The 26,980-nt window shown below is 38.9% G+C and overlaps 2 protein-coding genes across 11 annotated transcripts in view; both read right to left on the bottom strand.

Moving 5' to 3' along the window:
• Window positions 1-382: 382 nt before the first annotated feature.
• LOC135105803 (uncharacterized) lies at window positions 383-22,824 on the bottom strand. Of its 7 annotated transcripts, XM_064014339.1 has the most exons (15): window positions 22,685-22,824; window positions 21,901-22,007; window positions 20,750-20,927; window positions 20,191-20,279; window positions 19,469-19,712; window positions 17,424-17,512; window positions 13,891-14,062; window positions 12,262-12,432; window positions 11,209-11,265; window positions 10,391-10,534; window positions 9,429-9,878; window positions 7,579-7,870; window positions 6,191-6,368; window positions 5,516-5,751; window positions 383-1,445 (listed from the first exon to the last, which is right to left on the bottom strand). In XM_064014339.1, the coding sequence occupies exons 3-15, from the start codon at window positions 20,828-20,830 to the stop codon at window positions 1,291-1,293; spliced, it is 2,358 nt and encodes a 785-aa protein (XP_063870409.1). In that variant the 5' UTR covers window positions 20,831-20,927; window positions 21,901-22,007; window positions 22,685-22,824; the 3' UTR covers window positions 383-1,290. The 7 variants fall into 7 exon arrangements, with proteins under 7 accessions (XP_063870409.1, XP_063870412.1, XP_063870413.1 ...); XM_064014342.1 differs by lacking the exon at window positions 11,209-11,265 and having other exon boundaries at window positions 5,516-5,754; window positions 22,685-22,809; XM_064014343.1 differs by lacking the exon at window positions 11,209-11,265 and having other exon boundaries at window positions 22,685-22,809.
• A 911-nt stretch (window positions 22,825-23,735) lies between these two features.
• The window catches only part of LOC135105805 (uncharacterized), a 105,453-nt gene continuing 102,208 nt past the window's right edge, over window positions 23,736-26,980 (bottom strand). For all 4 annotated transcript variants that reach the window (XM_064014349.1, XM_064014352.1, XM_064014350.1 and 1 more), the window contains 2 exons: window positions 24,770-24,974; window positions 23,736-23,873 (listed from right to left, as the gene is read on the bottom strand). In XM_064014349.1, coding sequence (XP_063870419.1) covers window positions 24,892-24,974 — 83 coding nt within the window. In that variant the 3' untranslated portion in view covers window positions 23,736-23,873; window positions 24,770-24,891. The remainder of the gene's footprint in view (window positions 23,874-24,769; window positions 24,975-26,980) is intronic.

Genomic DNA, 26,980 nt, shown 5'->3' with positions numbered 1-26,980 from the left:
TTTTTAGATAAGTATGTGGTTTTATTAAAATAAAGATGTTCAAGATTATTAGCCCTCAACAAGTGTGTACATATATGTTACTTATTAGTTAGTCCATCTGTACTTGCTTTCTTTTCTACTGTCTTAACTTTTAACCAACCTTTCCCCATAACCACTTTTTTCTTATGTGCCTTTTATTTTGTGAGAAGGCTGACCAAAGGCATGAAAACCTGATGAAATAAAAACCTAATAGACTTGTGCCTCCAGAAAAGAGTGATAAAGAACACAACCAAATAGATAAGCCAATTTATTCTGGAGATGTCTTGATACTTTTATTTTCATGGATCCCTTGTCAAGTTAGGTTAAAATTCTGAGGGGAGGACAATAATGGAAACAGCCAGACTCAAGTGGAACCAAGAAACATTTATTGTGCACAGAATGATATGTGGGCTGAAGGGCACATGCAGGTCAACTTGGCACAACATGAAGGCTTATATATCATAGTATCCAAGACCCTATAAATAAATGACTAGATCACCTATACTGGCTTTGACTGTATAGAAATAAAGGAAGAAGGAGATTGGTGGAAATGTCTGCATGTAGTACGTGTATATGTGTGGTGTGTGATGGATATAGAGAATCATGAAAATAGAGTGAGTCTTGCAGCCAGTTGTTATATAATATGCTAAATAATTCTTTGTTGAGCTTATACCTAACTTAGCTACCCTTACTAATGAGGAGTAAAAAGATGAGCTTTGTATTATCACTGCCACCAAAATCTTAACCAGGATTTTCATAAAGTAGGTGGTCGAGTTTAATATTATGCCTTTGGGTAAGCATAGCACTAAATTACTTGATTCCTCTCTAAAACCCCTCTGACTCCCTCTGACTAACTTATTTTTCTCTTATTCCTATTCACAAGTCAAGAACTTTTCATCTAATGTTATCTCCCCTCTATATCTACCAAACTTATGCCTCTTTTCTAGTGCTATCTTCCTACACATGCCAATCTGACTCTTTGTTCCCAGTATTTACAATTTCCCTGAACCACAAATGGCTATTTAAGCTACTTTTTCCTTTCTCTTCCCTCTTGAAACCACAAACTAACATCTTTCAATTTGTTTTCCCTATTTTCTTTAATTTAATACTGACGCTCTTACTTCTCTTTCCCTTCTTTCCTCTTGTCAAATAATGAATACTGCTTTCCTTATCCCCCTTTAACTAAATCCTAAACATAATACCAATCCCCCTTTTCTTTCCCCTCCTCTAAGGCAGTACAGTGAGGTGTAAGGGCAGCTGCCAATGTGCCCTTTAAATCTTGCCCAGCCGGTGAAGGGACCAAGAGCGGAAGAGGGAGCGTCTCCGGGAAGTGGGTGGTGCATCCCCTCCATGACTCGCCTTTAGCAGCAATGTGGCACCACCCTGCAGGTTGACCCATCGTTCCACACTGCCCTCTGCGCCTGGCTCTTTAAGGAATGAGTGCACCAGTATGAATAAGTAGGATAACAATATGAAACTGGATTAGAAGTTGATAATTTGAATGATTAAACAAAACAGTGGATGACATGCAGATTGATGGATAAATAAGTGGGAAACTAACATAGTGTGAATAAGAAGCCGAATGATGAATTATTTGCTGTTTGGTATGTACAGCTGCAATTGATGTGCTTGAATGACTGACAGATTGAGAGTTTATCTTGCTGAAAAAAAAAAGTGATAAGATATTACTAATTCAATAGGTGGGTTATTAGTAAATAATGAAAATGTAACCCTGGTTCTTCACATTCCATTCACATAGCCATGGTTCTTCACTGAGTACAACTGTATATCACCTATTACTTATATGATACTAACTAGTGACAACAGCAAGTGTAAGGCTTGAAAATGACAAAACAGACACATTTTTACACACACACACACACACACACACACACACAAAAAAAAAAAAACACACACAAACAGCAGTGGAACATGCCTTGCAAAGAACAGAAAAATTGGCAAAAATAGAAAGAATGAAGAAAATATGGATAAAAAGAGACATGAACGAAGAAGAAAGAAGTAAACTGAAAGAATTGAGAGTAGAGGCCTGGTCAAAAAATGGGGAGAGAACACAAGAACAAATGAGAAGATTCAGCTGGAAAGTTGTGGACATGAAATTGAGGGAATGGTGGCACAAAGATGGTTCAAGATCACCAAGCATAAGTTTAAAGACTAGGGATACTAATGTTGATGGTTTGGTGTCAAGCCTATTGGAACTTAAAGACTACTTAAAGAACAATAAATCAGATGTAGTATGTTTAGCAGAAACCAAACTAAAAGAGGAAATAAAGTTGGGATTTGCAAAGGAAGGATAAAGTACATGGAAGAGAGACAGGAAAGGAAAGGGAGGAGGAGTGATGATATTGGTAAAAGAGGATATTGTTGTTGAGGAAGTGGAATATTATAATGGAATGGTGGAAACATTGAGTGTTGTAATTAAGATCAAAGGAAGTGAAAAAAGAAAATCATTGTGACATACATACCACCAACAACTAATGCATTGGAGACCAATACATTTAAAAGTATGCAACCAGAAACAAAAATGATAAGGAAAAGTAACAAAGTGCTCTTAGTAGGTGACTTCAACACTAAAGGAATTAACTGGGAGGAGATGGAAGTGAAAGAAAATGTCAGGTCATGGAGTGAAGAACTTATTCAGAGAGTGGGTGAATGAGCCTACAAGATGCAGAGAAGAACCATCACAGTTGAACTTAGTGTTTACAAAAACCCCAGAAAGTAGACAAGGAATACATTGTCTGAGTCCAATGGGAAGAAGCGATCATGTGATAATGAAAATAGTAAAATAGGAGGAAAAAGTGTTGCACAAGAAAAAAACAGTACAGAAATGGGAGACAGAACTATGCTAAGGCAAACTTTGAAGAACTTAATAGATTTTATGGAAAAATTAACTGGAAAGTTATTTGAAGGTAAAGCAGTGCAAGAAAAATATGAGATATTTTTGACCAAGTTTAGAGAGGGGATGCAACAGTTTGTGCCAAGTTATAAAGTGAAAATCAGGAAACATGAATGGTATAATGTCAGGTGTGTAGAAGCAAAAAAAGGAAAAGGACAGGGCATGGAAAAAAATGATGAGACAACTGAACAGAAATGCTAAAGAAGAATACAGAAAGGCAAGTAATGAATATAATATAATAAGAAGAGAAGAAGAAAGAAACTTTAAAAGTGGCGTAGTAAGAAAATGCAAGGAAGAACCCAAACTCTTCTACAGATATGTAAATAGGAAAATGAAACAGAAGGATAGCATAAACAAGTTAAAAAGGAAAGGAAAAATTTATGAGACTACTGAGGAGATGAGTGAACTAATGAATAAGGGTTTTCAATCTGTGTTTACAAAGGAAACCAAATTTGTGGCACAGAATACAGGAGATATAAGTAAAGAGACAAGAAATCAAGAAACTGCTGGAGGAGCTGGATGTTAGAAAAGCTATGGGACCAGTTCAAGTAAATGGATGGATATTAAAAGAATGCAGAGAACAAATGGAAGAACCCATATGGGACATAATTAACAGCTCGTTGAGAGAAGGAAAAATAGCAAGGAAATGGAAAAGAGCTAACATAGTGCCAATATACAAAGGGGAAATAAAAATAGAATAATTAAATTATAGACTGGTGTCACTAATAAGTATTGAAAGCAAGCTTTGTGAAATAGTAATTAAAGACAGATGGGTAGAATATCTAGAAGATGGAAAGATCATTACAAAAAAGCAATTTGGATTCAGAAAAGGGAGATCCTGTGTCACAAATCTACTAACCTTCTATATAAGAGTAATAGATGGAGTGCAAGAGAGGGACAGATGGGTTGATGCGGTATACCTGGATCTCAAAAAAGCATTTGATAAAGTTCCCCACAGAAGCCTTATGTGGAAGCTAGAGAATGGAGGAGGACTAAAGGAAGCAACATTGAGATGGATGAAGGGACAAGGGAAGGAAATGAGAACAGTAATCAGACACTAATTCACATTGGTGCAAAGTGACAAGTGGGGTAACACAAGGATCTGTGTTGGCACCTATTATGTTTTAAATATATGTAAATGAAATAACAGAGGATCTAAATAGTTATATAAACCTGTTTGCTGATGATGCAAAAATAATTAAAATAACAAAGGATGAAAATGACTGCAAGGAGTTACAAAAGGATATTGACAAGATACATGCAAAGAGCCAAAGACGGACTCTAGAATTTAATGCCAGAAAATGCCACATGCTGGAAACAGGAAAAAGTAAAAAGAGACCTTCATGGAAGCACAAAATGGGAGGAGAAATAATAAAGAAAAAGTAACAAAGAAAAGATTTGCGAGTAAGGATTCAGGGCACATTATCACCTGAAAGACACTTAAACAGTATATTCAGCTCTACATACAGCTTGTTAACAAACATTAATGTGTGGTTTAACTATTTAGATAAAGAAATGATGAAGAAAATTATAACAAGTATGATACATCCTAAACTGGAATGCACAGCAGTAGTTTGGGCTCCACATAGAAAAAAAATACATGGAAACTGGAAAGAATGCAGAGGGTAATGACAAAGATGGTACCAGACTTGAAAGATTTAAGCTATAAAGAAAGATTTGAAGAGATGGGCTTACCAACACTACAAGAGAAAAGAAAAAGAGAAGACCTGATAACAATGTACAAATTAGTAAACAATATAGAAAGAATAGACAGAAATGACTTGGTACCACATATGGAGGAGGGAGAGAGAGATGGACAAGGGGGCATGGGAAGGGAATAAAGAAGAGTGGATGTTCAAGAGACATCAAAAAATACAATTTCCAGTATAGAATTATTGAAATCTGGAATGATTTGAAGGAAGAGGTGGTTGTGGCAAACAGTGTACACATGTTTAAAGAGAAACTGGATAAATATGGTTATGGAGACAGTATAAAATGAACTTCGGCTCATGCCTTCTACAATACAACTAGGTAAATACAACTAGGTAAATACACATACAGATACTCTAATAGTGGCCCTACACACAAATCCTACAGTTCTCAAATTGCCTTTATACACAAACATCTACACTGCCTTAACCCTTTCACTGTGATATGTAACAATTCACAGCACTAAAAACAATGTATGATATCTTTATAAGCACCTAGATGAAAGGAAGGGATGAAAAATAATAGAGTTTGCAATTTCTAGCCAGTATAATATTTGCAGGTGGTTATAGGATGAGTAAAAATGTCCCAGAATGGTTAATGATTAAGAACAAATGTACTAAATAGCAGTGAATGAGTTAATCCAGATGATGTCTTATTGTTTTATAACCTCCACATTACTGAGCATGAGAACACTAACCAGATTTCATCTCACCCTGACATAAGAGACATCTGTAGGCTTAAAAAAATACAGGTGTCCCTTGAAAAGACAAGAACACATTTCATCATAGACAAACTGCCTTCCCTTAATAAACAGATCTGCTGACATGTGTCCTGACTACAAGTCCACACACACAACACATGAAATGACTTTACCTGTGAAAAGATCTCCAAGAGTAACATTTGAAGAGTTGAGGAGCTGGCGTGACCCTGACCTGACCTCCAACACCAAGATAGCACGCCGGCTGACCTCACTGTCAACCTGCCACTCACAATCAAAGGTTGGTGAGGGGCAGGCAGGAACCAACCGAGACCGACCCACTGTCTTGGTGCTCCTACCACTACTGCTGCTGCTGCTGGTGCTACTAAGGCTTCCTCCACTCTTCTCATCACTGCTGAATTGGAGGTGAAAGAAAAGCAAGAGAAACAGGAAGAGGAAAAACATAAGAGGTAGCAGGGGGAGATAATGATTATGGTGGAAATAAGGTGGGGACAAAGGAAGAGAGGTCAGCAAGGAAAATTGCAGGTGAAGAAAAACCAAGACAAGCAGAAGCAAGAGGCATAGGAGACAGGAAGAGGAGAAAATAATGAGCATGGTGGAAATAAAATAGAGACAAGAAAAAGGGAGGACAGAAGGGAAAAGGAAGAGGAAGTAATTTAATAAACTTAAACAATAATATTCATAATGAAAGAAGAGTTACATTCTTCTGCAAAGAGTCAAAGTTATCATTAAAAGATACTCTCAAAAGTTGATGTGTGAAGGACTTATATCATGAATACATGTTTGGCTTTACTTCTGCAGGCAGTTGCATATTTCTGTGAAACTCTCACCTAATGCGGACCCTGAGGAAGAGCTGCAGGCCCGAGCGAGGAATGTGGAGCCCCTGCACACGCTTGGCAACACCACGCACATTGACAAACACCTCAGCCCGTTGTGGAATACTGCTGCTGTTGTTGTTGTTAACATTGTTGTTGTTGCTGCTATTCAGTGCTTTCGTAGATGACGAAACTGTTCGATGAAATGAGTTGAGATGAAAATGAGCTGCTGTGTGTGTGTGTGTGTGTGTGTGTGTGTTTGTGTGTGTGTGTGTGTGTGTATCTGAGGGTTTTAAGGTTAAATTAGATGTAAAAACTCACTAAACTTAATATTGCCTAAAAGAAACCTAAAATAATAGCTAGAAGAAAACTATGTAAAAAAAAAAAACTATTTTGAGCAAGTCCTAAGATTGTTAAATTAGGATACAAATCACTGGCAATTCTTAACACTATTGCATAAAAGATACAGCAAAATTAGGCAATAAAGATCACATAATTTCCACAAATGGAAAATTATAATTGGATTATGAAGTTTTGATGTGAAGCATTTAGAGGCCGATGCAAAGTATTTAGTGTCTGGTCCTCATTCCACCCCACTGACAGGAGAAGGTACCACCACCATTACTGCCAAGACATGCAGCATGCCAGGCAGAAGTACATACATTACTTGTCTGTGTCCCCATCCTGTCTGTCTGTCTATTTTCTCTCTATGTTATCTCTCAGACTAACTGAGTGTCTGTCTGTCTGTCTGTCTGTCTCAGAATCATTTATAGCATCATCCTCCAAACTCTGAGTCTGCTCCATGCTCCCATTAGTGATCCCAACATTGGAGGAGAATGAGGAACCACATTAGTGTTGTGCATGCAATTTAGATCAAGCCAAGATCATAATGCTTCCTGGCATTTTGATCATACTTTACAGTTTCTGCAAAGTGTAGAGCAAAAATAATGGCAATTCCATAAGCTTCATGCTCTTTACTATTGATAATAATAATGACAATAGTAATAATAATAATAATAATAATAATAATAATAATAATAATAATAATAATAATAATAATAATAATAATAACAAAAAATATAAGTGAAAATAAAATTACTTATCATAATAGTTTAATTATCTGATGCAAGACTACATGTACAAAACAATGAAACTTAAATCATTATGGTTTACAAAAGAACTTATACATAAATAAAAGAAGAGGTAACAGAACAAACAATGTGCAGACATGAGAGATGGAAGTGAGGGATGCATCAGACAGGAATGCTAGCACAGCTCTCTCTTGAAGGTGGAAGAGTGATGCAGGTGGATTGGTGGCCAGGTGGAGGCAGCAGCAGATGAGAGCCCTCCACCTTGGAGGAAAACAGCCCACTACAGATGCAGCTGCTGTCCTTGAGTCTTACGTCTGGCAGCCTCCAGGAGCAGGTTGGGCTGAGACTTGGCATGGCTGAGCGGTGCATCCCCTCCCAGTAACTCTGATGCATCACTCTCCCCTCCACCCACCCCTACCCTCACTGGCACCCCAACGCTGAGGGACAACTGCAGGCGGGGGTGGTGGTGGGGGTGGTGAGGTGAATCCTGAAGTTCTTGACAGCCTTCTTCCTCTTCCTCTTCCTCTTCTTGCTGCTGTTGCTCTCCCCTTACATTTGCCTCAGACCGAAAGCGTCTGAGGGGGTGAGCCAGACCGCGACACACCTGTGGGGGCAGGGATGGGGGCGGGGGGGATAAGCATCTTGTGCTTTGGAGCAGGTGAAGGAGGATGTGGACAAGGAGGAAGGAAGGAGGAGAAAGTAAGATAGTGGAGATAGAGAAAAAGTTGTAATGGCAGGGAGACATGATGAGGATAAGAAGGAAACAAGACTGAGGAGAAAAAGAGGGATTGGGGCTCAATATAATTCAAGTAACAAATCATATATGCTGAGGTCATACAAGTTGCTGGCATGAAAGCAAAGGCTGGAAATAATTATCTTATAATATAAAGAAAAGAACATAAGGAAGAGACACAAACCAAACTTGTGGAAGCAAAAAAGCAGTAAATCAAGGAATTGAGAATGAGGCAGCCTAGAAGAGGAGGATAAGGAGGATGTCATGGAAAAGATGTGAACAAGAGGAGCAAAGGATGAGGGCAAGGAAGAGGAGGAGGAGGAGGAGGAGGAGGAGGAGGAGGAGGAGGAGGAGGAGGAGGAGGAGGAGGAGGAGGAGGAGGAAGAGGAGGAGGAGGTGGAGGTGGAAAGCAGAAGAGAAGAAGAAACCACTGAGTACACACTCACATTACTCATGGCAACAATAACTTACTACTTGTACTGGTGACTCACAGCTCTGTACAATATCATGCAAGTGCTTGAAATGCAAGTTAAATTTGTCACTCACAAAATAATCTCTAATGAAAAGTGAAAATGTATTTCTGCAGATATGGAAAAATTAGTTAGAAAAATACACTTTTGAAAGATGAGACTTTTGTGAAAATATAATTAAAATTACATATACAGTTGCAACTCATTCATATTTATATGACACAAATATACAAAGATATGGCTACTCAATACACACAAAAATTTACAGTGCTTCCACTGAACAACAATGACAAACTACAACTAGATTACTACACATGAACCAACAATATCACTAGTTTTCTCTACAACTTGCTTTGTCCCACATAAGTGAGGTGGCATCCAAGAAAGAAACAGAAAAAGGAAACAAAATCAAGTCCCTTCTGATTCTTTCCTGTATGATGAGAATGTATCATCTCATAGCTCTTGTCCCTTCCACTTGTCTTTTCATGACATCCTGAGTACACAGAAAAATGTATTCTACATCCTCAATCTAAGGGATAATCATAACAATAGTTTATTTATGTATATTCTAGGCTGACATCCTCCACAATAGAGGGTGGCATAGATTCATATTCCACATACTCGTACAAGTATTCCTTCACAATGTGACTGTCAGTTATGCAGCATACCTGAATATCTCCATTTTCTATAAATATTACAAAGACTAAGAAGCATTCATAGATATTTACAAAAATATCAAATCAACATAGGCAGCAATCCCATAAATACATGCAGCCACTTAGCAGGCACACATGCAGGGCTCTATCATGGTCAGATATAAAGAAGACATAGGATCACTGCACTAACAATCATCAAGAAAATAAAGAGAGGGAGGAGGAGGAAAGACGGGATAGGGTGTAGCATGCATGGTGGGTCTAGTAGGAGGGTCGTCGTTGGGAGTGCCAGGGCCAGCAGCCTACCTTCTCCCGCACTGCCCTCAGACCCCCATCAGAGCTTTTCTTAGACTTGTGGTGGTGGCGGTGACGGTGGTGGTGCTCAGGGCTGCTGCTGCTTCCTCCACCATAGTCGTCCTCACTATGGTGTTCAGTGAGACTTATCTTGGGAATAGCCTTGGTGCTCTTGGGGCTGTGGGCCGGGGAGGCCTCATGGGAGCGGGCGCGAGCCATGGACAGAGCACTGGCAATGATCTTGGCTCCCGAGCGCCTTGACTGGACTGGGGCATGGACTGGGCTGGAGGAGGCAGGTGTTGCTGATCCACTCATAGTGCCTCTCAGGTTTGTGTGGATGGGCGGCTCCTCCCTCTGGTTGTCCAGGATGGATGACTCGCTGGCCCTCCGTCCATTAGTCAAGGGAGGTGTTTCACCGTTCTGGCTATCTTGAAGATCAGATGACAGGATTGGGCTTTCCGGCTTGGAAGAAAAGGAATGATGTTACTTTAACTGTGCATGTTATTCTTTCCTAATTTGACACCATATTTAAGCATGAAAAAAATAATTCTCCCTAACATTATAGCATAATTAGATCCCCAACAAAAATACTAGCCACTGTCCTCATCAGTTTTTGTAAGCACAAAACCACATTAACACTTATCATATTCTTAGCCTCATTATTTCCATAAGCTTGAGTAATTACTCAAAACCCTGTCACTGAGCAAAATAACTGGGACAAAAATTTATGTCAATCTTCCTAACTCATGGCTGTGAAATACCAGTTTTTCTCTGCTTGCTTAGCAGTGCCATGTGTGGCTCCTTTTATGCAAAATGGGAGAAAAGAAGAAAGCTAGAGAAAAAAATTTTCCTGGTACTCCAGTCCAACACACATCTAATTCTTCCTATATGTAAAGAAATAATGCTAAAAATAATAAAATAAAATGAAACAAATGAATAAAATTTTTGTGAGGAATCAGCACAAGTATACACACCTCATCAACTGATTCCTGTGAGGCCACACCTTCTGAGTTGTCAGGGTCCCCTTCTGTTCCAACCATAACCACTTTCCCTTCTGTGCTACCAGCTCCCAATGGTACTCCAGCTGCCAATGGGCCATCTGCTGCCTTGATCTGATGCTGGGGACACAGGGCACCCATGGGAGAGAGAACACATACCCACAAACTCTCATTCACACACATCAACACACACAAGCAATGAGCACAGCTCCTTTCCTGTGTGTTGCAACACCATAAATACAAAAGAGTAAATACACACACTCTACTAATTAGTTATAAGCAAAAAGACAAATGAATAATTGGAATGTGAGTACTATGTAAAACTAACGTGCCTATATACATAACTAAATAAAAAAGGCAGTAAAACCTAAGAACTTACTGTTGCTGCTGCTGCCATTATTGATACTACTACTATGAACACACACACACACACACACACATACACACCTGTGCATACTTCCATGTATTAACTAGGTAAGCTGTGTAAGTAGGACAACTGTTAGTTATTTTCATTGAAGGTTATGGTGGCGAGAAAGAATGATCCACAGTTACTAATAAGGGACAGACAGACAACTAGAAATTAAGAGGATGGAAAAAGCTGACTAAAACACTTCTAGGTTCAGAGTGTGAATGGAAATTGGTGAGGCTTTGAATGGAAATGCCCAATAGATTTTTTCAAGGTTGTTTTGGGGGAGGACAGGAGCACTAATTAAAGAAAACATCACAAAGGAAAAAAAGCAGCTAAAGGACAGGTGTGTCAATAAGCCCAATGTCACTACAGTCCAACCATTTACCTGGGCTGCTGCACCTGACAAGATAAACCCTTCAGGACTGAATTCATCAAATAGGATCTAGAAAGAAATGAGAGGATTCACAGCATAAACAAAAAAACATCCTCATCACATGAAAGAGAATATGTTGCAAAATGATCATGTCACTTCAAAAGACTACTACAGGTTGCTTGTGAGAGAGAGAGAGAGAGAAAAAAAAAAAAAACATTACAGAATTCTCTATCCATGTTGTGGGATTCATGGCATGGTAGTTACAATGTTGTGACCTGTGGGTGTGGTGCCTTCCTGTCCCTCACCAGAACTGCTATCCTGCATTCTACTTTCCCCAAGCCTGGTTAAATGCTACATAGAGCCTTTTTCTATCTTGTTCTCTCTTTTTCCTATTGCAACACTTCATTCACTCACATCATGCTGTTCATAGTCTATCCTGCATGGTATTCAGGCAGTGCTTTCATATAATTTTTTTTCCCTTCCAGGTGTGTCACTACAGTATGTTCTGTATGGGAAACACTGAGGAAAAAGTGCTTAGTTGCAATGTATTGATAACACAACTAATGAAAAAAAAAAAGTTGCAGATGCATAACCATCTATTGTATCCCCCTGTGAGGAAAAGATCCCCATTCATATTTTCTACTCTTTCCTGCACAGTGATAAGAGTAAAGTTGGATGCAGGAAAGTTTGCCTTCATGCTTCCACACTGACACCATAAACCACACATGATCATGATGTCATGGCACCAGTTTATTGATCATATATTTTTCAATTGCAAAGAATTCATGGTTGTGATTTTTATGCATGTCCTGATGATGCAGGTAACATAGAGATGTTCCTAATAATAAATTATTGTTTCTAATGGGATGCTTGCTGTGCTCACAGAGAAGCAGCATGCATACAGGAAAAAGAAAAAATGCATACCTTCAAATCTCATAGAGATTCTTTTGAAGTATAACATGGAATCATATAAGATATGTAACCTTAGCTTTAAGCATGCACACACACACACACACACACACACACACACACATACACACACACACACAACAAGGCATAGCTCACCTCGTAATCATCTGAGATAACTTTGATCCTCACTTCCAGGTGCCCTGACTTGGTGCCCTCCAGTAGGCACCACACAGGGGCATCACCAATGGACATCCCACGCACTTCCTCCTCCCCAAGGGACACAGACCCCAGGAAATCCCTTCCAAAGGCATCATGGTCCCACAGAGTCTGAAGACAAAAAGAAAAACTTGATGAATATAAAACTGGGTAGTTCAAAGTGAAATATAAGTGTGTGTGATGGGGCAGAAAGGCAGGGAAAGGGAAGCAGAGAACATCTAGATGTAACATCAAATATAAGTAATAGTAGTGCAGTAAAGGCTATGGAAGGTACCTCTACCAACAATGACATACATGTAAGTTTATATGATGCAAGAAGCAACTAGATAGTGGCTGGTCTCTATGAGAAATGGAGTGTGGTATTCTGTCACAATGAATGTCGTCCTTATACTCATTCCTTGTAGTCTATGTTTTACCTATGAGTGGTGCTGGACTGGAAATTCACTCAGCCTTGTTCATTGTATAATTCTCTAAGTGGTGCCTGGGTTCATAGGTGCAGTATTGATTTATTTCTCAGAGGCAGCTGGGTTTCAGCAAACAAGTGATGACTGGCACTGAGCTTATCTCAACTGTTATGAGGAACACTCAGAGGATGACGGGGCAGTCTTTGTCTGTGGCTCTCGAGGATGTTGTAGGCACTCATAATGTTCACACTTGATATAAATTCCTAAGGTGTTTTGGCATTTCAGGGGCCTTAACAAGCAATGGAGAGGCCCTTGGCATCTTACTCATGGTAGGCCCTGATGTGGAGAGTGGTAGTGTGAGGTAAAAGCTAGTATGAAAAATGCTGGCTTTGGTGCTGGGACATTGCAATATCTGAGTCCAGTCATTCACTGAGCATTGGTTAATGATAATATGAACATATTATAAATTTCTGTCATCTGTTCTTCCTGTGATCACAGCCATCACAATATGTTGTTCAGCAATCATGTTCTGAGACACCTGTCTGCAATCCTGTGGTACCTCATCGTGGCAATCCCCCTTGGAGGGAGTTCTTCAGAATGGGCATCAGGTACAGAAAGAGAGACATTAAAAACATCATATGTCATTTATATTGTAATTCAAACCCAATAATAAAAGATAAAATTTCCACCATTGTGCAAAGATACAAAGTGAGGAGAAAGTGTGAACAAAAGAGGGAGTGGGACAAGTGTTTTTTTTATACTTAAGGGATAAGCAAAGACATGTTGATCTCCTGACAACAAGTTTTGAATGATGTAAGACAGGTACAGTCCTGTTCTTGATACATCATCTGAGTACCAAACAACCTGGAAACCACTCTTAGGTGGCTGTGAAGGGCTTAGTTCATCACAGAAAAGGGAAGGTCTTACATTCACAATCCTATAATCTTATGCTAAACAAGCATTTGTTTCTCTTCAATAAGGGCACCATTAAGATCAACTGTAAAATATAATGAGGATACTTTAAAACTAAATTTTTTTTGAAAATGTTGAGTAATCTTGTGTAACCAGTCACTTTACATATATACCAATATATACAACACCTTACAAACTACATAAATGTTTCTTTATAAACCTAAGAAATCCTCAAATACGAGACAAGACTCACGATGGATAGGTGGTCGGGAGCTTTGGGCAGGTGTGTCATGAGTGTTTCTTCCCATTCTGGGTTGAGAGTCTTCTTTTTCACCCGTGTCCTGTACTTGACCTCCCCGTTGACCTTCACCACACAATAAGGGTCACTGTACCCGTTCAGGTCCTTAGCTACCAGATCTCGTGCCCTGTCAGGTAAATTGCTGATGATATACATGCATGTGCAAATATATGCATGCATACACACAGACAGATGGACACATGCACACATGCATGCACACACACACACACACACACACACACACACACACACACACACACACACACACACACACACACACACACACACACACACACACTTGAAGAAAGAAGAGATAAGGAAGACATAAGTACAATATTTACTTTAAAAAATCAAACTAGAAAAATAGGTAGAAAAGATCTATAATTCAAGAAAGAGAGGCTGCAGATATATATGAGAAGAAACAAGAAAGAACTGAGGAAGAGATGCTTGAATTGTATACACACTTAGTACGGCTTCTCTTACAGAAATATATAAACTTCCAACAAACCAGAAGAAGAGATGATGGAGAAGAGGTATAAACTATATCAACTTAAGGAAAAATTTGACATATATATATTGCAGATCAGCCCCTGTATATTGCAATTAGGTAAATGAACACACACACACACACACACACACACACACACACACACACACACACACACACACACACACACACTGGCTGAACTGATTAAAGTTGAGGTGGTGTGTAGAGAAGGTGGAAAAAAGAGGCTTTGCAGTGGTATATGTTCCTCCAAAAAACAAATTCCTGATTGGGTTGTGGAATACAAGGCTAAATTAGAGGATACATTAAGATGTGTGGAAGACATGATGGCAAGCAGAGACAATCTAATGATTATGGGAGATTTCAACTGCAAGAAGGTTAGATAGTAAGAGTGGTTGGTGGACAGGAGTGACGAGTCTTGGGGAGGACAGTTGTTAAGGATAGCAATGGAGAATTCAATGACACAACGGGTGGAAGAGAATACAAGGTTCAGGGGAGAAGACAAGCCCTCAAGGCTGGATTTGATTTTTATGAAAGAACTTGAAGTTGTCAAGGATATAAACTATAAATGTCCAATAGGTAAAAACGATCATGTTAGGTGGAGTGTACAGTGAGAGTAGGAGGAAAGATACAAAAGAATCAGTACCACAGAATAGGAAAATTCAACTATGGAAGAACAGATTGACTTTGGAAAATTGAGGAATTACTTTGAGGATGTGGATTGGAATCAATTCAACAAAGCAATTGGAATAGAATATAAATAGGGAGAGTTTATGAACACATATAATGAGGGTGTAAGGAGGTTTGTCCTGAAGATAAGGAAACAAAAAATTGAGAAGCAAGAGTGGTTTAATAAACAATGTAAAGAAGCAAGGAGAAAGAGAAATCTGGCCTGGATCAAATGGAAGAAAAGGTAAAAAAGTGAGGCATGGTAAAAATATAAAAGGGAGAGAAATGAATACTCAAAGATAAGGAGAGAAGAAATGAAAAGATATTGTGAACAGGTGTAAGGATGACCCAAGGATCTTCCATAGATACGCAAAATGAAGAATAAGAAAAAGAATAAAGAATGAAGAATAAGAATGAAGAAAAAGAAATAAATGGTAAGTATGTTGAGGAAGAAGCAGAAATTGCAGAGGTTTTGAATGACTATTTTCAAAGTGTCTTCAATGAAGAGGGAACATTTGATAGACTGTTGATGGCAGATGTGAGAGCATAAGAATTGAGTGAGATTGAGGTAACAGTGGATGAGGTAATAATAATGATGGAAGACTTGGATGTGAAGAAGGTGCATGGACCTGATGGAGTATCTAATTGGGGGCTGAAGGAATGCATAGATCAATGTGCACACATGGTTTACAAACTCATCATAACTTCATTAAGGGAAGAAGCGGTACCCAAAGATTGGAAAAAAAGCAAATATAGTCCCCATATATAAGAATGGAAGCAAAGAAGAACCATCTAATTATAGACCAGTGTCATTAACAAGTGTAGTGGCAAAAATGTGTGAAAGAATAGTTAAGCAAAGATGGAGTGAATATATGGAAAATAGAGAGATATTAACAGACAGACAATTCAGATTTAAAAAAGGAAGGTCATGTGTGATGAATTTAATGTGCTTCTACTCCAGAGTCATAGATATAATACAAGAAAGAGAGGGATGGGGAGATTATGTTTATTTGGACTTAAAGAAAGCATTTGATAAGGTGCCCCACAAGAGACTGCTGTGGAAATTAGGAATGTTTGGTGGGCAGAAAGGAGCAGTCCCACATTGGATCATTAACTTTCTGAGAGGAAAGGAAATGAGAACAGTGGTCAAAGACAGGAAGTCATCATGGAAAGAGGTAATTAGAGGTGTCCTTCAAGGGGTTGGTACAAGCACCAGTTGTTTGCTATGTGAATGATATAATGGAAGGGATGAACAGCTACATGAGTCTATTTGCTGATGATGCAAAATTGATGAGAAAAGGGAAGAGGATAGAGGATTGTGAAGCTTTACAGGAAGATCTGAATGTGATTTGGGAATGGAGTGGCACTTGGAAAATGGAGTTTAATGTAAAAAAAATGCAGTGTTGAAGTTTGGGCATAGTTGTGTGAGGCCAGTCTTCAGTTATAAATTGGGTAATGAGGAGATAAAAGTGAAGAGTGAAGAAAAAAAACCTTGGAATTACTGTTACTGTTAAGTTGTCCCCATAGGTACATGTAAGAAGGGAGACAGGGGAAACATATAATCTGGTAAGAGCAGCATTCAACTATCTGGATGAAGAGATGATCAGGGATTTAATTGTAACAATGATAAGACCTCATTTGGAATATGCAGCAGTGATATGGTCTCCCAGCACTAAAAGGGATATAAAGAAATTAGAGAGAATACAATGAGCAGCAACAAAGTTGCCTACAATCCTATCAGACTTATCATATGAAGAGAGACTAAAGAAACTAAACCTGCCCACCTTGGAAGAGAGAAGAGAGGTGACCTGATTGCCTTATATCAGATTATGTTGGGCTATGAAAAACTGGACTGGAGTGATTTGGTGGTGATAGACTTAAGAAGCACAAGAGGCCATGAGAAGAGGGTGAAGAAGGGTGTGTGTAGAAGGAACATTAAGAAGAACAGTTTCTTGCAAAGGTCAGCAGGAATCTGGAATGAGCTGCAAAAAGGAGAAGTAAATGCAATAATTATACATGATTTTAAGGAAATCTGGATGAGTAAATATCGAGACAAGACAGCACGAGCTTAGACTCCTCCTCCCGTAAACCACAACTAGGTAAATACAACTACACACACACACACACACACACACACACACACACACATTTATTATGTAAAACTTCTGGAATAAATAGAAAAGTTTATGTGAATACTCATTATCAAGTCTTACAAGAGAAATATCAGCATACATAATTATCTTTACACTTAAGAGACTATACTTACTCAATTTAGGACCTATGGTAAAATTTGTCTTTTTCCACTCTAACAGACCTGATGATGGTGAGTTCCATGAGACCAAGCCCCGAGGCCAGGATGTCCCCAATGTCCTGTGTCCCTGCCTGGGTGCCCCAACGACGACTCTGAGGATGAAGACCAGCATGAAGCCTCAGAGAATTAAGAAGAAATGGATGGCTTTGTTGGAGTTAGTTTTCTTGTATTTGTAGAGGGAATGGCAGTAAAGTTAAATCCACTTTATATGACTGTCATGAGGAGGGAATTAATTTGGATGATTAAAAGAATTGGATAACTGGGTTTTTGCTCTTATAAACTTTTCACATACATTTGAACCTCGGTTACTGAATGCCTCCCTTTTCAAACAAATTGGCTTTCTAGCAAAATCTTTAAGTCATTATTGCTTTGGTTGTGGTACCATAATTCGGTTCTAGAACAAAGTTACTTGATTTCAAATATTAAAAGACATGGCAAAAGCTGATGTTTACTACTAATTTATAGTTTCTACAAATATCTACTTTATTTTTATATATTTGGAGGAGAGACACAAAGTTTAAGACAGTAATTCACTCATTGAAATAAGGTAAATGTGATCCTCTTGAAAAGCATCGATGTAAACAAACAGTTTTCAGCAGTCAGGAAGTAATCCCGAAACACCTGTGGCTCTCTCGATGACCCCCAATGCCATCACTGTTGCACAACTGCATTTTTCCAGTAGCTTTTCCCATCACTAAGATGTCTCAGTGTTATGATCACCCTTATTTTGGCCATAAGTGGGGTTGCTCCTCTCTGTTTCCTTCTGTAAAGCTTCCCTCACTAGATTGGTGTAAACAGTATCTTCTGATGAGTTCTCTGTCACTAAGTTCAGTCAATACATCCTTTCTGGATAAATAATTTGAGAGCTGGAGATGTTGTGAAGCAGCCATCTTGGCTGTGGGAGTGTCTGTCATAAGCCACTAAAGACAGGGTAGACTGGTGTCTGTGAATGGATTAATCCATTTTACTTTGATTCCTCTGGGGAAAATAGTTTTGTTTTTTTTAATATTTCAAATTTCGAACAGCACTCTGGAATGAATTAAGTTTGAGAACCAAGGTTCCACTGTATATGAATCTAGATCTGTAAAAATAGTTCTGTGATAACCTTGCAGCATGTGTGCGTGAAAGTGAAAAGGAGAGGATAATGGATTTAGCTGGTGGTTTTTGAGTGTGTGAGGCAGGATATCTCGCACAGTGGCAGCTGGTGTATAGACACTGTGGAACTGCAGCACCCCCTATTTCCACTCGATATTATCAATGACATTCAGTATAATGAGTCCTTTTTTCTTTAATTCTTTCTTTATACTTGTACATTATATAATCCTTAAGCTTAATGTCAGTTTATGAAAAAAATACAAAAATCTTTGTATAGAACTGTGTGCTTCACAGTTCCAGTGATGTGGTGTTTGGCTGTTGTGCATGTGCTCACATGTCTGAGGTAGGAAGCTGCATGCTAGGGAGAGAGAGTACTGTGATTCATGCAGTGCTGACCCTGGTGTGTTGGTGGAAGGTAGTGTTTCTTTTTGGATTTTGTTTTTAAATGAATGGATCCAGCTTGAACTGTAACAATTTAGGCTATTAGTAAGTAAAAAAAATGTTTGATTTTGTTCTGTTTAGGATTTTATCAAGTTTATGTATAAATTTTCTTTTTATATGTTTGTTTCCTTTTACACAATATTAAAGCAATGGCTAAAGATTTTCTGAAGCAGCACCCCCACTAATTTTAGCTATGAGCTGCCACTGATCTCACACCTCCGCATCCTTAATGTGGAACGGAAAGAGGCCAGAGATTAATCATCTGACTGGAAAAATACTCAAGATTTAATGACAGTTTATATTTCATTACATAACTGTTTGGAATTTCAGTATATGTATTAACTGAATACAATTACAAAAACTTGTTTGACAGTATATGAGGTTTTCAAATATTAATGATTAAGTTAGACATAATTCTACTGTTAAAACTGTAGTGGTGATGGTGTTGATGGCAACAATAGCAGATGATATCTCAAAATCAACAAGTGCATCCAAATGACAGCTCAACTCACGGCCTGGGAGTACCATGGTGCATTTGGCCGTTTTTTGCTGATACCATCCTCATCATCCCCGAGCCCTGTGAGGGAGGGCCGTCGCAGCGTGCCAACAGGGGTGCCAAGACCTGATGTCTGGCCAGGTGCCACTGATCCCAGGATGGCTTGCCCAGCTCGCTCCAAAACAGAATCAGGTGCCGAGGAAATGTTGCAGCCGGCCACTGATGGGATGGAGCGGAACACAACTGTCACAGTCACTGTCCTGAGAGTGTGTAGCAGGAGAAGAGAAGAAAAACACTCATTAATTATACAAAGATTTGTACACATTTAATCTATGTGTGTGAATGTGCTGAACAGATGAATTTTTATCAGCTTACCTTGAGTATTCTTCCACTGACACATACAACTATCAGCCTGAAGTCCAGACCACTGGATCGCAACACACAAGCAAAAATATTGGTATTACCTTGTACTTTACGTCACTAGAAGGCAACCATGGGACACTTTGATGGGTGCGGTGTCTTTTACAGTAAGAAACACTAGCAAGAGAGATAAATTGTAATATTTTTCAGCTGCTCCTGAGCTGAGAGAGAGAGAGAGAGAGAGAGAGAGAGAGAGAGAGAGAGAGAGAGAGAGAGAGAGAGAGAGAGAGAGAGAGAGAGAGAGAGAGAGAGAGAGAGAGAGAGAGAGAGAGAGAGAGAGAGAGAGAGAGAGAGAGAGAGAGAGATAGCTGTGCTCACCCCATAGGAGAGGAGGATGTGGGGGTGGTGCCTGGAGTTGGGAGACTTCGGGTGAGGGGCAGCGGTCTGCGGACCATGGGCAGCTTCACCTGGAAGACAAAATGGTGTTGAAGTTATTGACACAGAAGCAAAAGGGCTCAGGGTTGATTGTGAAAAAAATGTTTGTGTTAATTTGGAAGAACTTTTAATAATTTTCCTTTGAGGGGAGCCAATAAAAGAACAGAGACCTGATTAGCAATGGTTTCCTGGGGATGATGGAAGATCACGAGTTGCCTAGATGAGACAAGATGAGGAGATCTACAGCCTTTGACACATGTTTATTTATCAGTAATACTTCTTCAGTAAAAATAAGTCACACATGAATAGATAAATGAAATAAACTATCAGTTACCTATAAGGAACCAACGTTTCAGTTAACAAGAAATTAGACACACCAAGATATTCAGAGTCAAAACAACAAAAAGATATCAAAATCTTAGTTTAATTTCTATTGCTTACAACAAATCTTATATCAGATTCTATGAGATCTAGAAGGCTAATAGCAGCCTAACATACTTACTGTTGCAAGGGAGACTGTGGCCAGACCCAGCAGCTCTGTGTCCTGAAGAGTGGCAGTGCGGGGGAGGGAGCAGACTGCCATGGCCAGGGGTGACAGCACACACCTCCCGCACCAGCACCTCCACCCCACACTCCCATCTGGGACTCCCACACTCACTCACATAGTGGGTCATTTTCACCTATGCACAGTGAGGGAAGGTCTCAATACCATAGCTCAAAACTTTTCAAATTTCAAACCTATTAATAAATATATAATGAAGGTAACATAAGTGAATAAAACAATGTGAACACACTATCAGAGAATAAGATGAAGTTTTCATTACTGTGAATTGATATTTATCAAAAGTAAATCAGTATCTGAGTATGAAAAGATAACATCTAAAAATCAAGGCAGACTAAAAGATACTTGTGTCATGGTGATCTCCTTGGCTGAGTGATTTCTGGTCACCACTGATTATACTGACACTACAAGAATAATATTTCAACCCTTTAATTGCTATGATCTTCTTTTTATTATCTTTCTGAGCAGTGTAAAAATCATTACTATGGACAAGCAGAAAAAAAAAAGAAAGAATAGATTACTTTCATATTTCCTAAGTTACATAACATATTTCAATGCATTTTTTAAATAGTTATGTAGCTTAGGAAATATGAAAGTAATCTATTCTTTCTTTTTTTTCTGCTTGTCCATAGTAATGATTTTTACACTGCTCAGAAAGGTAATAAAAAGATCATAGCAATTAAAGGGTTGAAATATTATTCTTGTAGTGTCAGTATAATCAGTGGTGACCAGAAATCACTCAGCCAAGGAGATCACCATGACACAAGTATCTTTTAGTCTGCCTTGATTTTTAGATGTTATCTAGGTAATTTTTTTTACATAATGCTTTCATTTTTCTGGGGACTTATATTTTAATGCATTATTTAAATAAAGTCCCCAGAAAAATGAAAGCATTATATAAAAAAAATTACCTAGTACTGAAACAATACAGCAATATCAGCACATTCCTAGGTGATAAAGTGAATGGAGAGAGAAGCTGAAATGAAATCATAGGTATACAGCATACTACATATCTTCAAAACATATCATTAATACTCTCCTCCCTTACCTTCTCCCCTTTCATTCAGGGTATCCAGTGTTTCCTGTCTTACCTTCTTTCGATTATTGAAGATGAGGCAGTAAGGGCTTGGAAGATTCTCAGAGGTGGGAGTAGTAATGTTGTCAGCACCATGAACCATTATGTAGAGCACACCAGCACCTGGGATGATGGGGTTAATGTGTGTGAGGTGCAGTGGTATGGTGGGGGAGAGAGAGAGAGAGAGAGAGAGAGAGAGAGAGAGAGAGAGAGAGAGAGAGAGAGAGAGAGAGAGAGAGAGAGAGAGAGAGAGAGAGAGAGAGAGAGAGAGAGAGAGAGAGAGAGAGAGAGAGAGAGAGAGAGAGAGAGAGAGAGAGAGAGAGAGAGAGAGAGAGAGAGAGAGAGAGAGAGAGAGAAGGCATGAAGAGGTACACTTTCTCATCCTTGTAAGAAGACTCCAAAAAGAGCATGCCTGATGGAATCAATGAAATAAACAAAAAGGTATACTCCTATCAATGTACATAAAAGATCTGTCATAACAATCAACAAAAATATATAAAAGAACAAATGACAATCAATAAGCATGTTTTTTCATTTAAAAAGACAAAGAAGAGGGAGATACACAGTGCCAAGGTCAACTCATCTCCACTTGGGCTAATTGGTAAAGAGTCATGTATCCCAAGTGTCCTATCTCATATTCAGTTCCTGACCATTCCTCCTCCATGGCTTAACTGTACAGATCAGTTTCTCATTGTATTCAAACATTCATTCAGGGTGTTACAGCTGTGGAGTGAAGGAGTAAATGATTAATTTGACAGGACCACATGGCACAGCTGTGGAGCAGTGTTGAGTTCCCTTACCTTCCTGGTGGTCAGTGAGAGGTGGGGGCATGGGCGCCTCCAGGGTGATGGGTGTGAGGGGTGTGTACTGGAGCCGTAAATGTATAGGAGGAATGCTGGCCCCTATCACCTTCCCCTTCTTCTGTAGCACTGTCTCTGCCCTGGGGATAGCATAGGAAGATTGGAGAATGATGCAGGAAGGTAAAAAAAATTAAACTAAGATATAGTGCTCATATGTTAAGCATATTCAAAAGTATCTTGAAGTAAAATAATTAAATTAAAGAAAGAATCATGGTGAGGTATTCTCAAGCAAACCTAAAATCAGTGCTGTGATTTCCAGTGAGCTACATGTGGTATGCTGTTATTCTTATCTGGTGTTAAAGGAAGCCACATCACATGCAGGACTGGGTGAATGTTGACTCATGGGCAGCAACACAACACAATAACAATAGAAACTTGCTCACTGTCACACAATGCCATCAATGCCAAGGGACAGCTTGGGCATGATGGGTGCGGCATGCAGGGTCAGCATGGGATGAGTGAGAGGGTGGGGACACAAATGTTGGAATGACTGGCCAGGAAAGTATTAGTGAACTGTGATTTGTTAGTGAATTATGATACTTATGAGGATTCAACTGAAATTTCTTTTACATTTTATGCTTTCCTTGATATTTTGTGCAAATTTACTGAGATTTTTTGTGACTTGTGAGAAAGTTGTGCTCTTTAAAAGAATTTATAAAGTAGGGATTTGTAAGCATTTCTACAAATTAGTTTTATTGAATTTGTTGATATTTTATAAATAAATGTGAATCCTGTATTCATAAATCAGGAAAAGGACAAAATTATTCTAAACGTAACTCTGAAAACTCATAGATTTAATATTCATAAATTGTACTCATGAAAATTTGGAAGATGCAGAAATGTTAAGCTGAATGAGTGAGTGAGTGAGTGGAGGAGAGGCATTAGCAAGGGTAATCAGTACTCACACTTTACAGTTCTCAAGGCCATACTGACTGAGTGGGAGGTCGAACTGGGTAAGTGTGGTGGTGATAAGTCGCTTGGTCTTCACTTTGAGCACCAGGTTGTGGGTTGCCAGGGGAGGAGCTCACCAGGAAGCTGCATGCCTCCTGCCACCGCTGTGATGTGATGGACGGCGTTACATGCTGCTGCCCATCCACATACACCACCACCCACTTGTCCTCGTCCAGACCTGAAGCATGAAAAAAAATTAATTTTCTGCTTCTTTCGCTATTTCCTGAGAGTCAGTGGTTAGTGCCATGTGTGAGTCCTTCTCTAGTAGTTTCTGTCCCTTGCACCTTCCTTTGTGACTCCCATCCTTTGTAGTTCCACCATAATTCTATTCCTTCTTCTTACTTTCTGTTTTCCCCTTGAACAAGAGGAAAAATTCAAGCTGCACTGATAAAATAACTAATGGCAGATATAACTTGAGGTTTCGAGACTTACAAGTTTTTCATGCAAACCTCAAAAAGTAAGCAGCAGCTAAAATTATAAGGGATTGTTTAATTTGTAACAGAAGAGAATTGTAAAAAAGTAGCAACTAAAATTACAGGATACCAAGTAAATTTGTGAGAGAAGAGAACCATAAAAGCATGATTAATGTAAATGTGAATGAAGGAAAGAAGTAAGGCTGGTCAAAGAGGAGGTGAATGCAGTACATAGGAGGTGACTTGAGAGGGAGAGAGATCTGAGTGGAGAAGAGGAGAAGGACAGAACTTTGTAGAAGAGAATATTCAGAGCCAGCAGTCCTTCAAGATGAAGAAGAAGAAGAAGAAGAAGAAGAAGAAGAAGAAGAAGAAGAAGAAGAAGAAGAAGAAAAAAGAAGAAAGAAGAAGAAGAAGAAGAAGAAGAAGAAGAAGAAGAAGAAGAAGAAGAAGAAGAAGAAGAAGAAGAAGAAGAAGAAGAAGAAGAAGAAGAAGAAGAAGAAGAAGAAGAAGAAGAAGAAGAAGAAGAAGAAGAAGAAGAAGAGAAAACAAGGCAAAAAAAAAAAAAAAAAAAAAACACACACACACACACACACACACACACACACACACACACACACACACACACACACATACCCAAAACTTAACCACCCTAAGCACGGACCTGAAGTTCCTTTGAGGGTCCAGAGAATGACAGTGAGCACCCCCTGAGCCAGCGTGTCACCTGCACGTGTCTCAGGGACAATGATGTCAGAGGTATGGATGTTGATCTCCAGTTGGCCAGGGTCAACCCATGCGGTGGAGAGGGCATCCATCACAAGGGAGTGCAGCCATGTCTTGAGCACTGGCAGCTCCATCATTTGAACAGCCTGGGGAATGAAAAGCAGCAATGAAGGTGCTGTTCAGTCCTGCTTATTCTGTCCATTTCTCTAACTTGGGAACAAAAAGCAACAATGAAGATGTTATGTATTTGGTCCACCCTATTCTGTACACTTCTGTAATAGGAGAACAAAAAGCAACTATGAAAGTGCTATTCAGTCTATTCTATTCTGTCTACTTCTCTTAACTCTTTCACTGCTATTTGGTACATCTTTCTTAAATCACTAAGCACTTTGGGATATTTACCCTCTATTGACACCATCTTCAAATCTTATACTGGATAGTAATTGCAAAATCTATTCTTTTCATCCCTTTCTTTCTTGTAGATGCTTACAAACATGACATACATTTTTTTTTTGTGCTGTGAATCACTACGTATTGTTGTGAAAGGGTTCATCACTGCCTTCATTTTTTCATCCCTTCCACTGGTAAATTTGCCCACTTCTGTAATATATGAATTAACCAGTATCTTTACTCTTTCACCCCTTCCAGTGATACACTTGGAAACTTTCTATTTGCTTCTGTTTTTTTCTCATTCCAAATAATGGTGAAAGTAAAGTAACAAGAATGAAGCTACTATTCAGTCCACTCTGTTCTCTCCACCTCACTAATGCAAGGGTTAATCAGTATCTTCACTCTTTCATCTCTGTCATTCTTAAACTCTGATACTCTCTACTTGTTCCTGTTTTTCCTCCTCCCCATGACTTCGATTGTTTTAAAAGAGGAGTATTAAGACACTTCCAAAACTAAGTTAGTATTTTCTTTTTCATTTTCCTGTAGTAATTTTTATGGGAGTACTATACTGAACCTATTTTTCTATTTTTTTTGCACTTGCCTGGGCTCCTTAGCATGCAAAAAAAAAAAAAAAAAAAAAAAAAGTGGGCACCAGTACTTTAAGAGAAATACATTTTACAGACGTTCTTAATTTATTGCCCTGCCTTTAAATCTATCACATTTTTCCTAACACTAGTAAATCTGAAATCTGATCTTTAATTAATAGTAATGATCATATACCTACCTAATGTTTACTCAAATTTAATAGTAGAGGGCTCCAAATTCCACCAAATCTAATCTACCATAAACTACCTAATATATCATGAGTTCGTATTGCCTTAATAATATCCTATTGAAAATATTTCCTCACAATTTCTAGTGTAATAAGATGCCCTCTGCTAAAATGAGCTGCTAACTTCGGAAAGAAAAATATCACACAAACACCTCCACCCACACTAAAAAATGAACACATTGCTGCAGTGTATTATATTTTCCATTGTGTGTCTACTGTTATGAAACTTTTCACACAAACGCAAACACACACACACACACACACACAAAAAAAAAAAGTATTACTGTTATCAAACTATTTCTCTCTCTCTCTCTCTCTCTCTCTCTCTCTCTCTCTCTCTCTCTCTCTCTCTCTCTCTCTCTCTCTCTCTCTCTCATACCTACGCACACAACGCACGACAAAGTATTACTGTTATCAAATTTCTCTCTCTCTCTCTCTCTCTCTCTCTCTCTCTCTCTCTCTCTCTCTCTCTCTCACACACACACACACACACACATGTATTTCTATTATCAGACTTCACAAGTGCATGCGTGAAAAAAATCTTCTTCTTCTTCTTCTTCTTCTTGTTATTATTATTATTATTATCATTATCATTACTATTATTAATTTCTATCAATATTCTTAACTCTGCAGTCAAACCATAACAATATCACTCATCCACAGTATATATCATTCCTGTACTAAACGTAAGCACAAAACAGTAACATTTCATCCTGGGTCACGTGGGGTAGGCAGGTCTTAGCGAGTGTCTCTGTGAGGACAGGAAATGACGACCTCACTTCATCTCTTAATTGGTAAAGTGGAGCACTGCAGGACTGTCCTTGAGGTTGTTCCACGCCCTAAGTGCTTGTAAGAAAATAAGTATATATGGCAGAGACGGTGAAGTGTTACATGTCAGGAGAGAGAGAGAGAGAGAGAGAGAGAGAGAGA

The sequence above is a fragment of the Scylla paramamosain genome, chromosome 12, assembly GCF_035594125.1.
Source record: "Scylla paramamosain isolate STU-SP2022 chromosome 12, ASM3559412v1, whole genome shotgun sequence".
Lineage (NCBI taxonomy): Eukaryota > Metazoa > Arthropoda > Malacostraca > Decapoda > Portunidae > Scylla > Scylla paramamosain.
The sequence above is the reverse complement of the archived record's forward strand: the minus strand, read 5'-3'. Positions and strand labels throughout refer to the sequence as shown.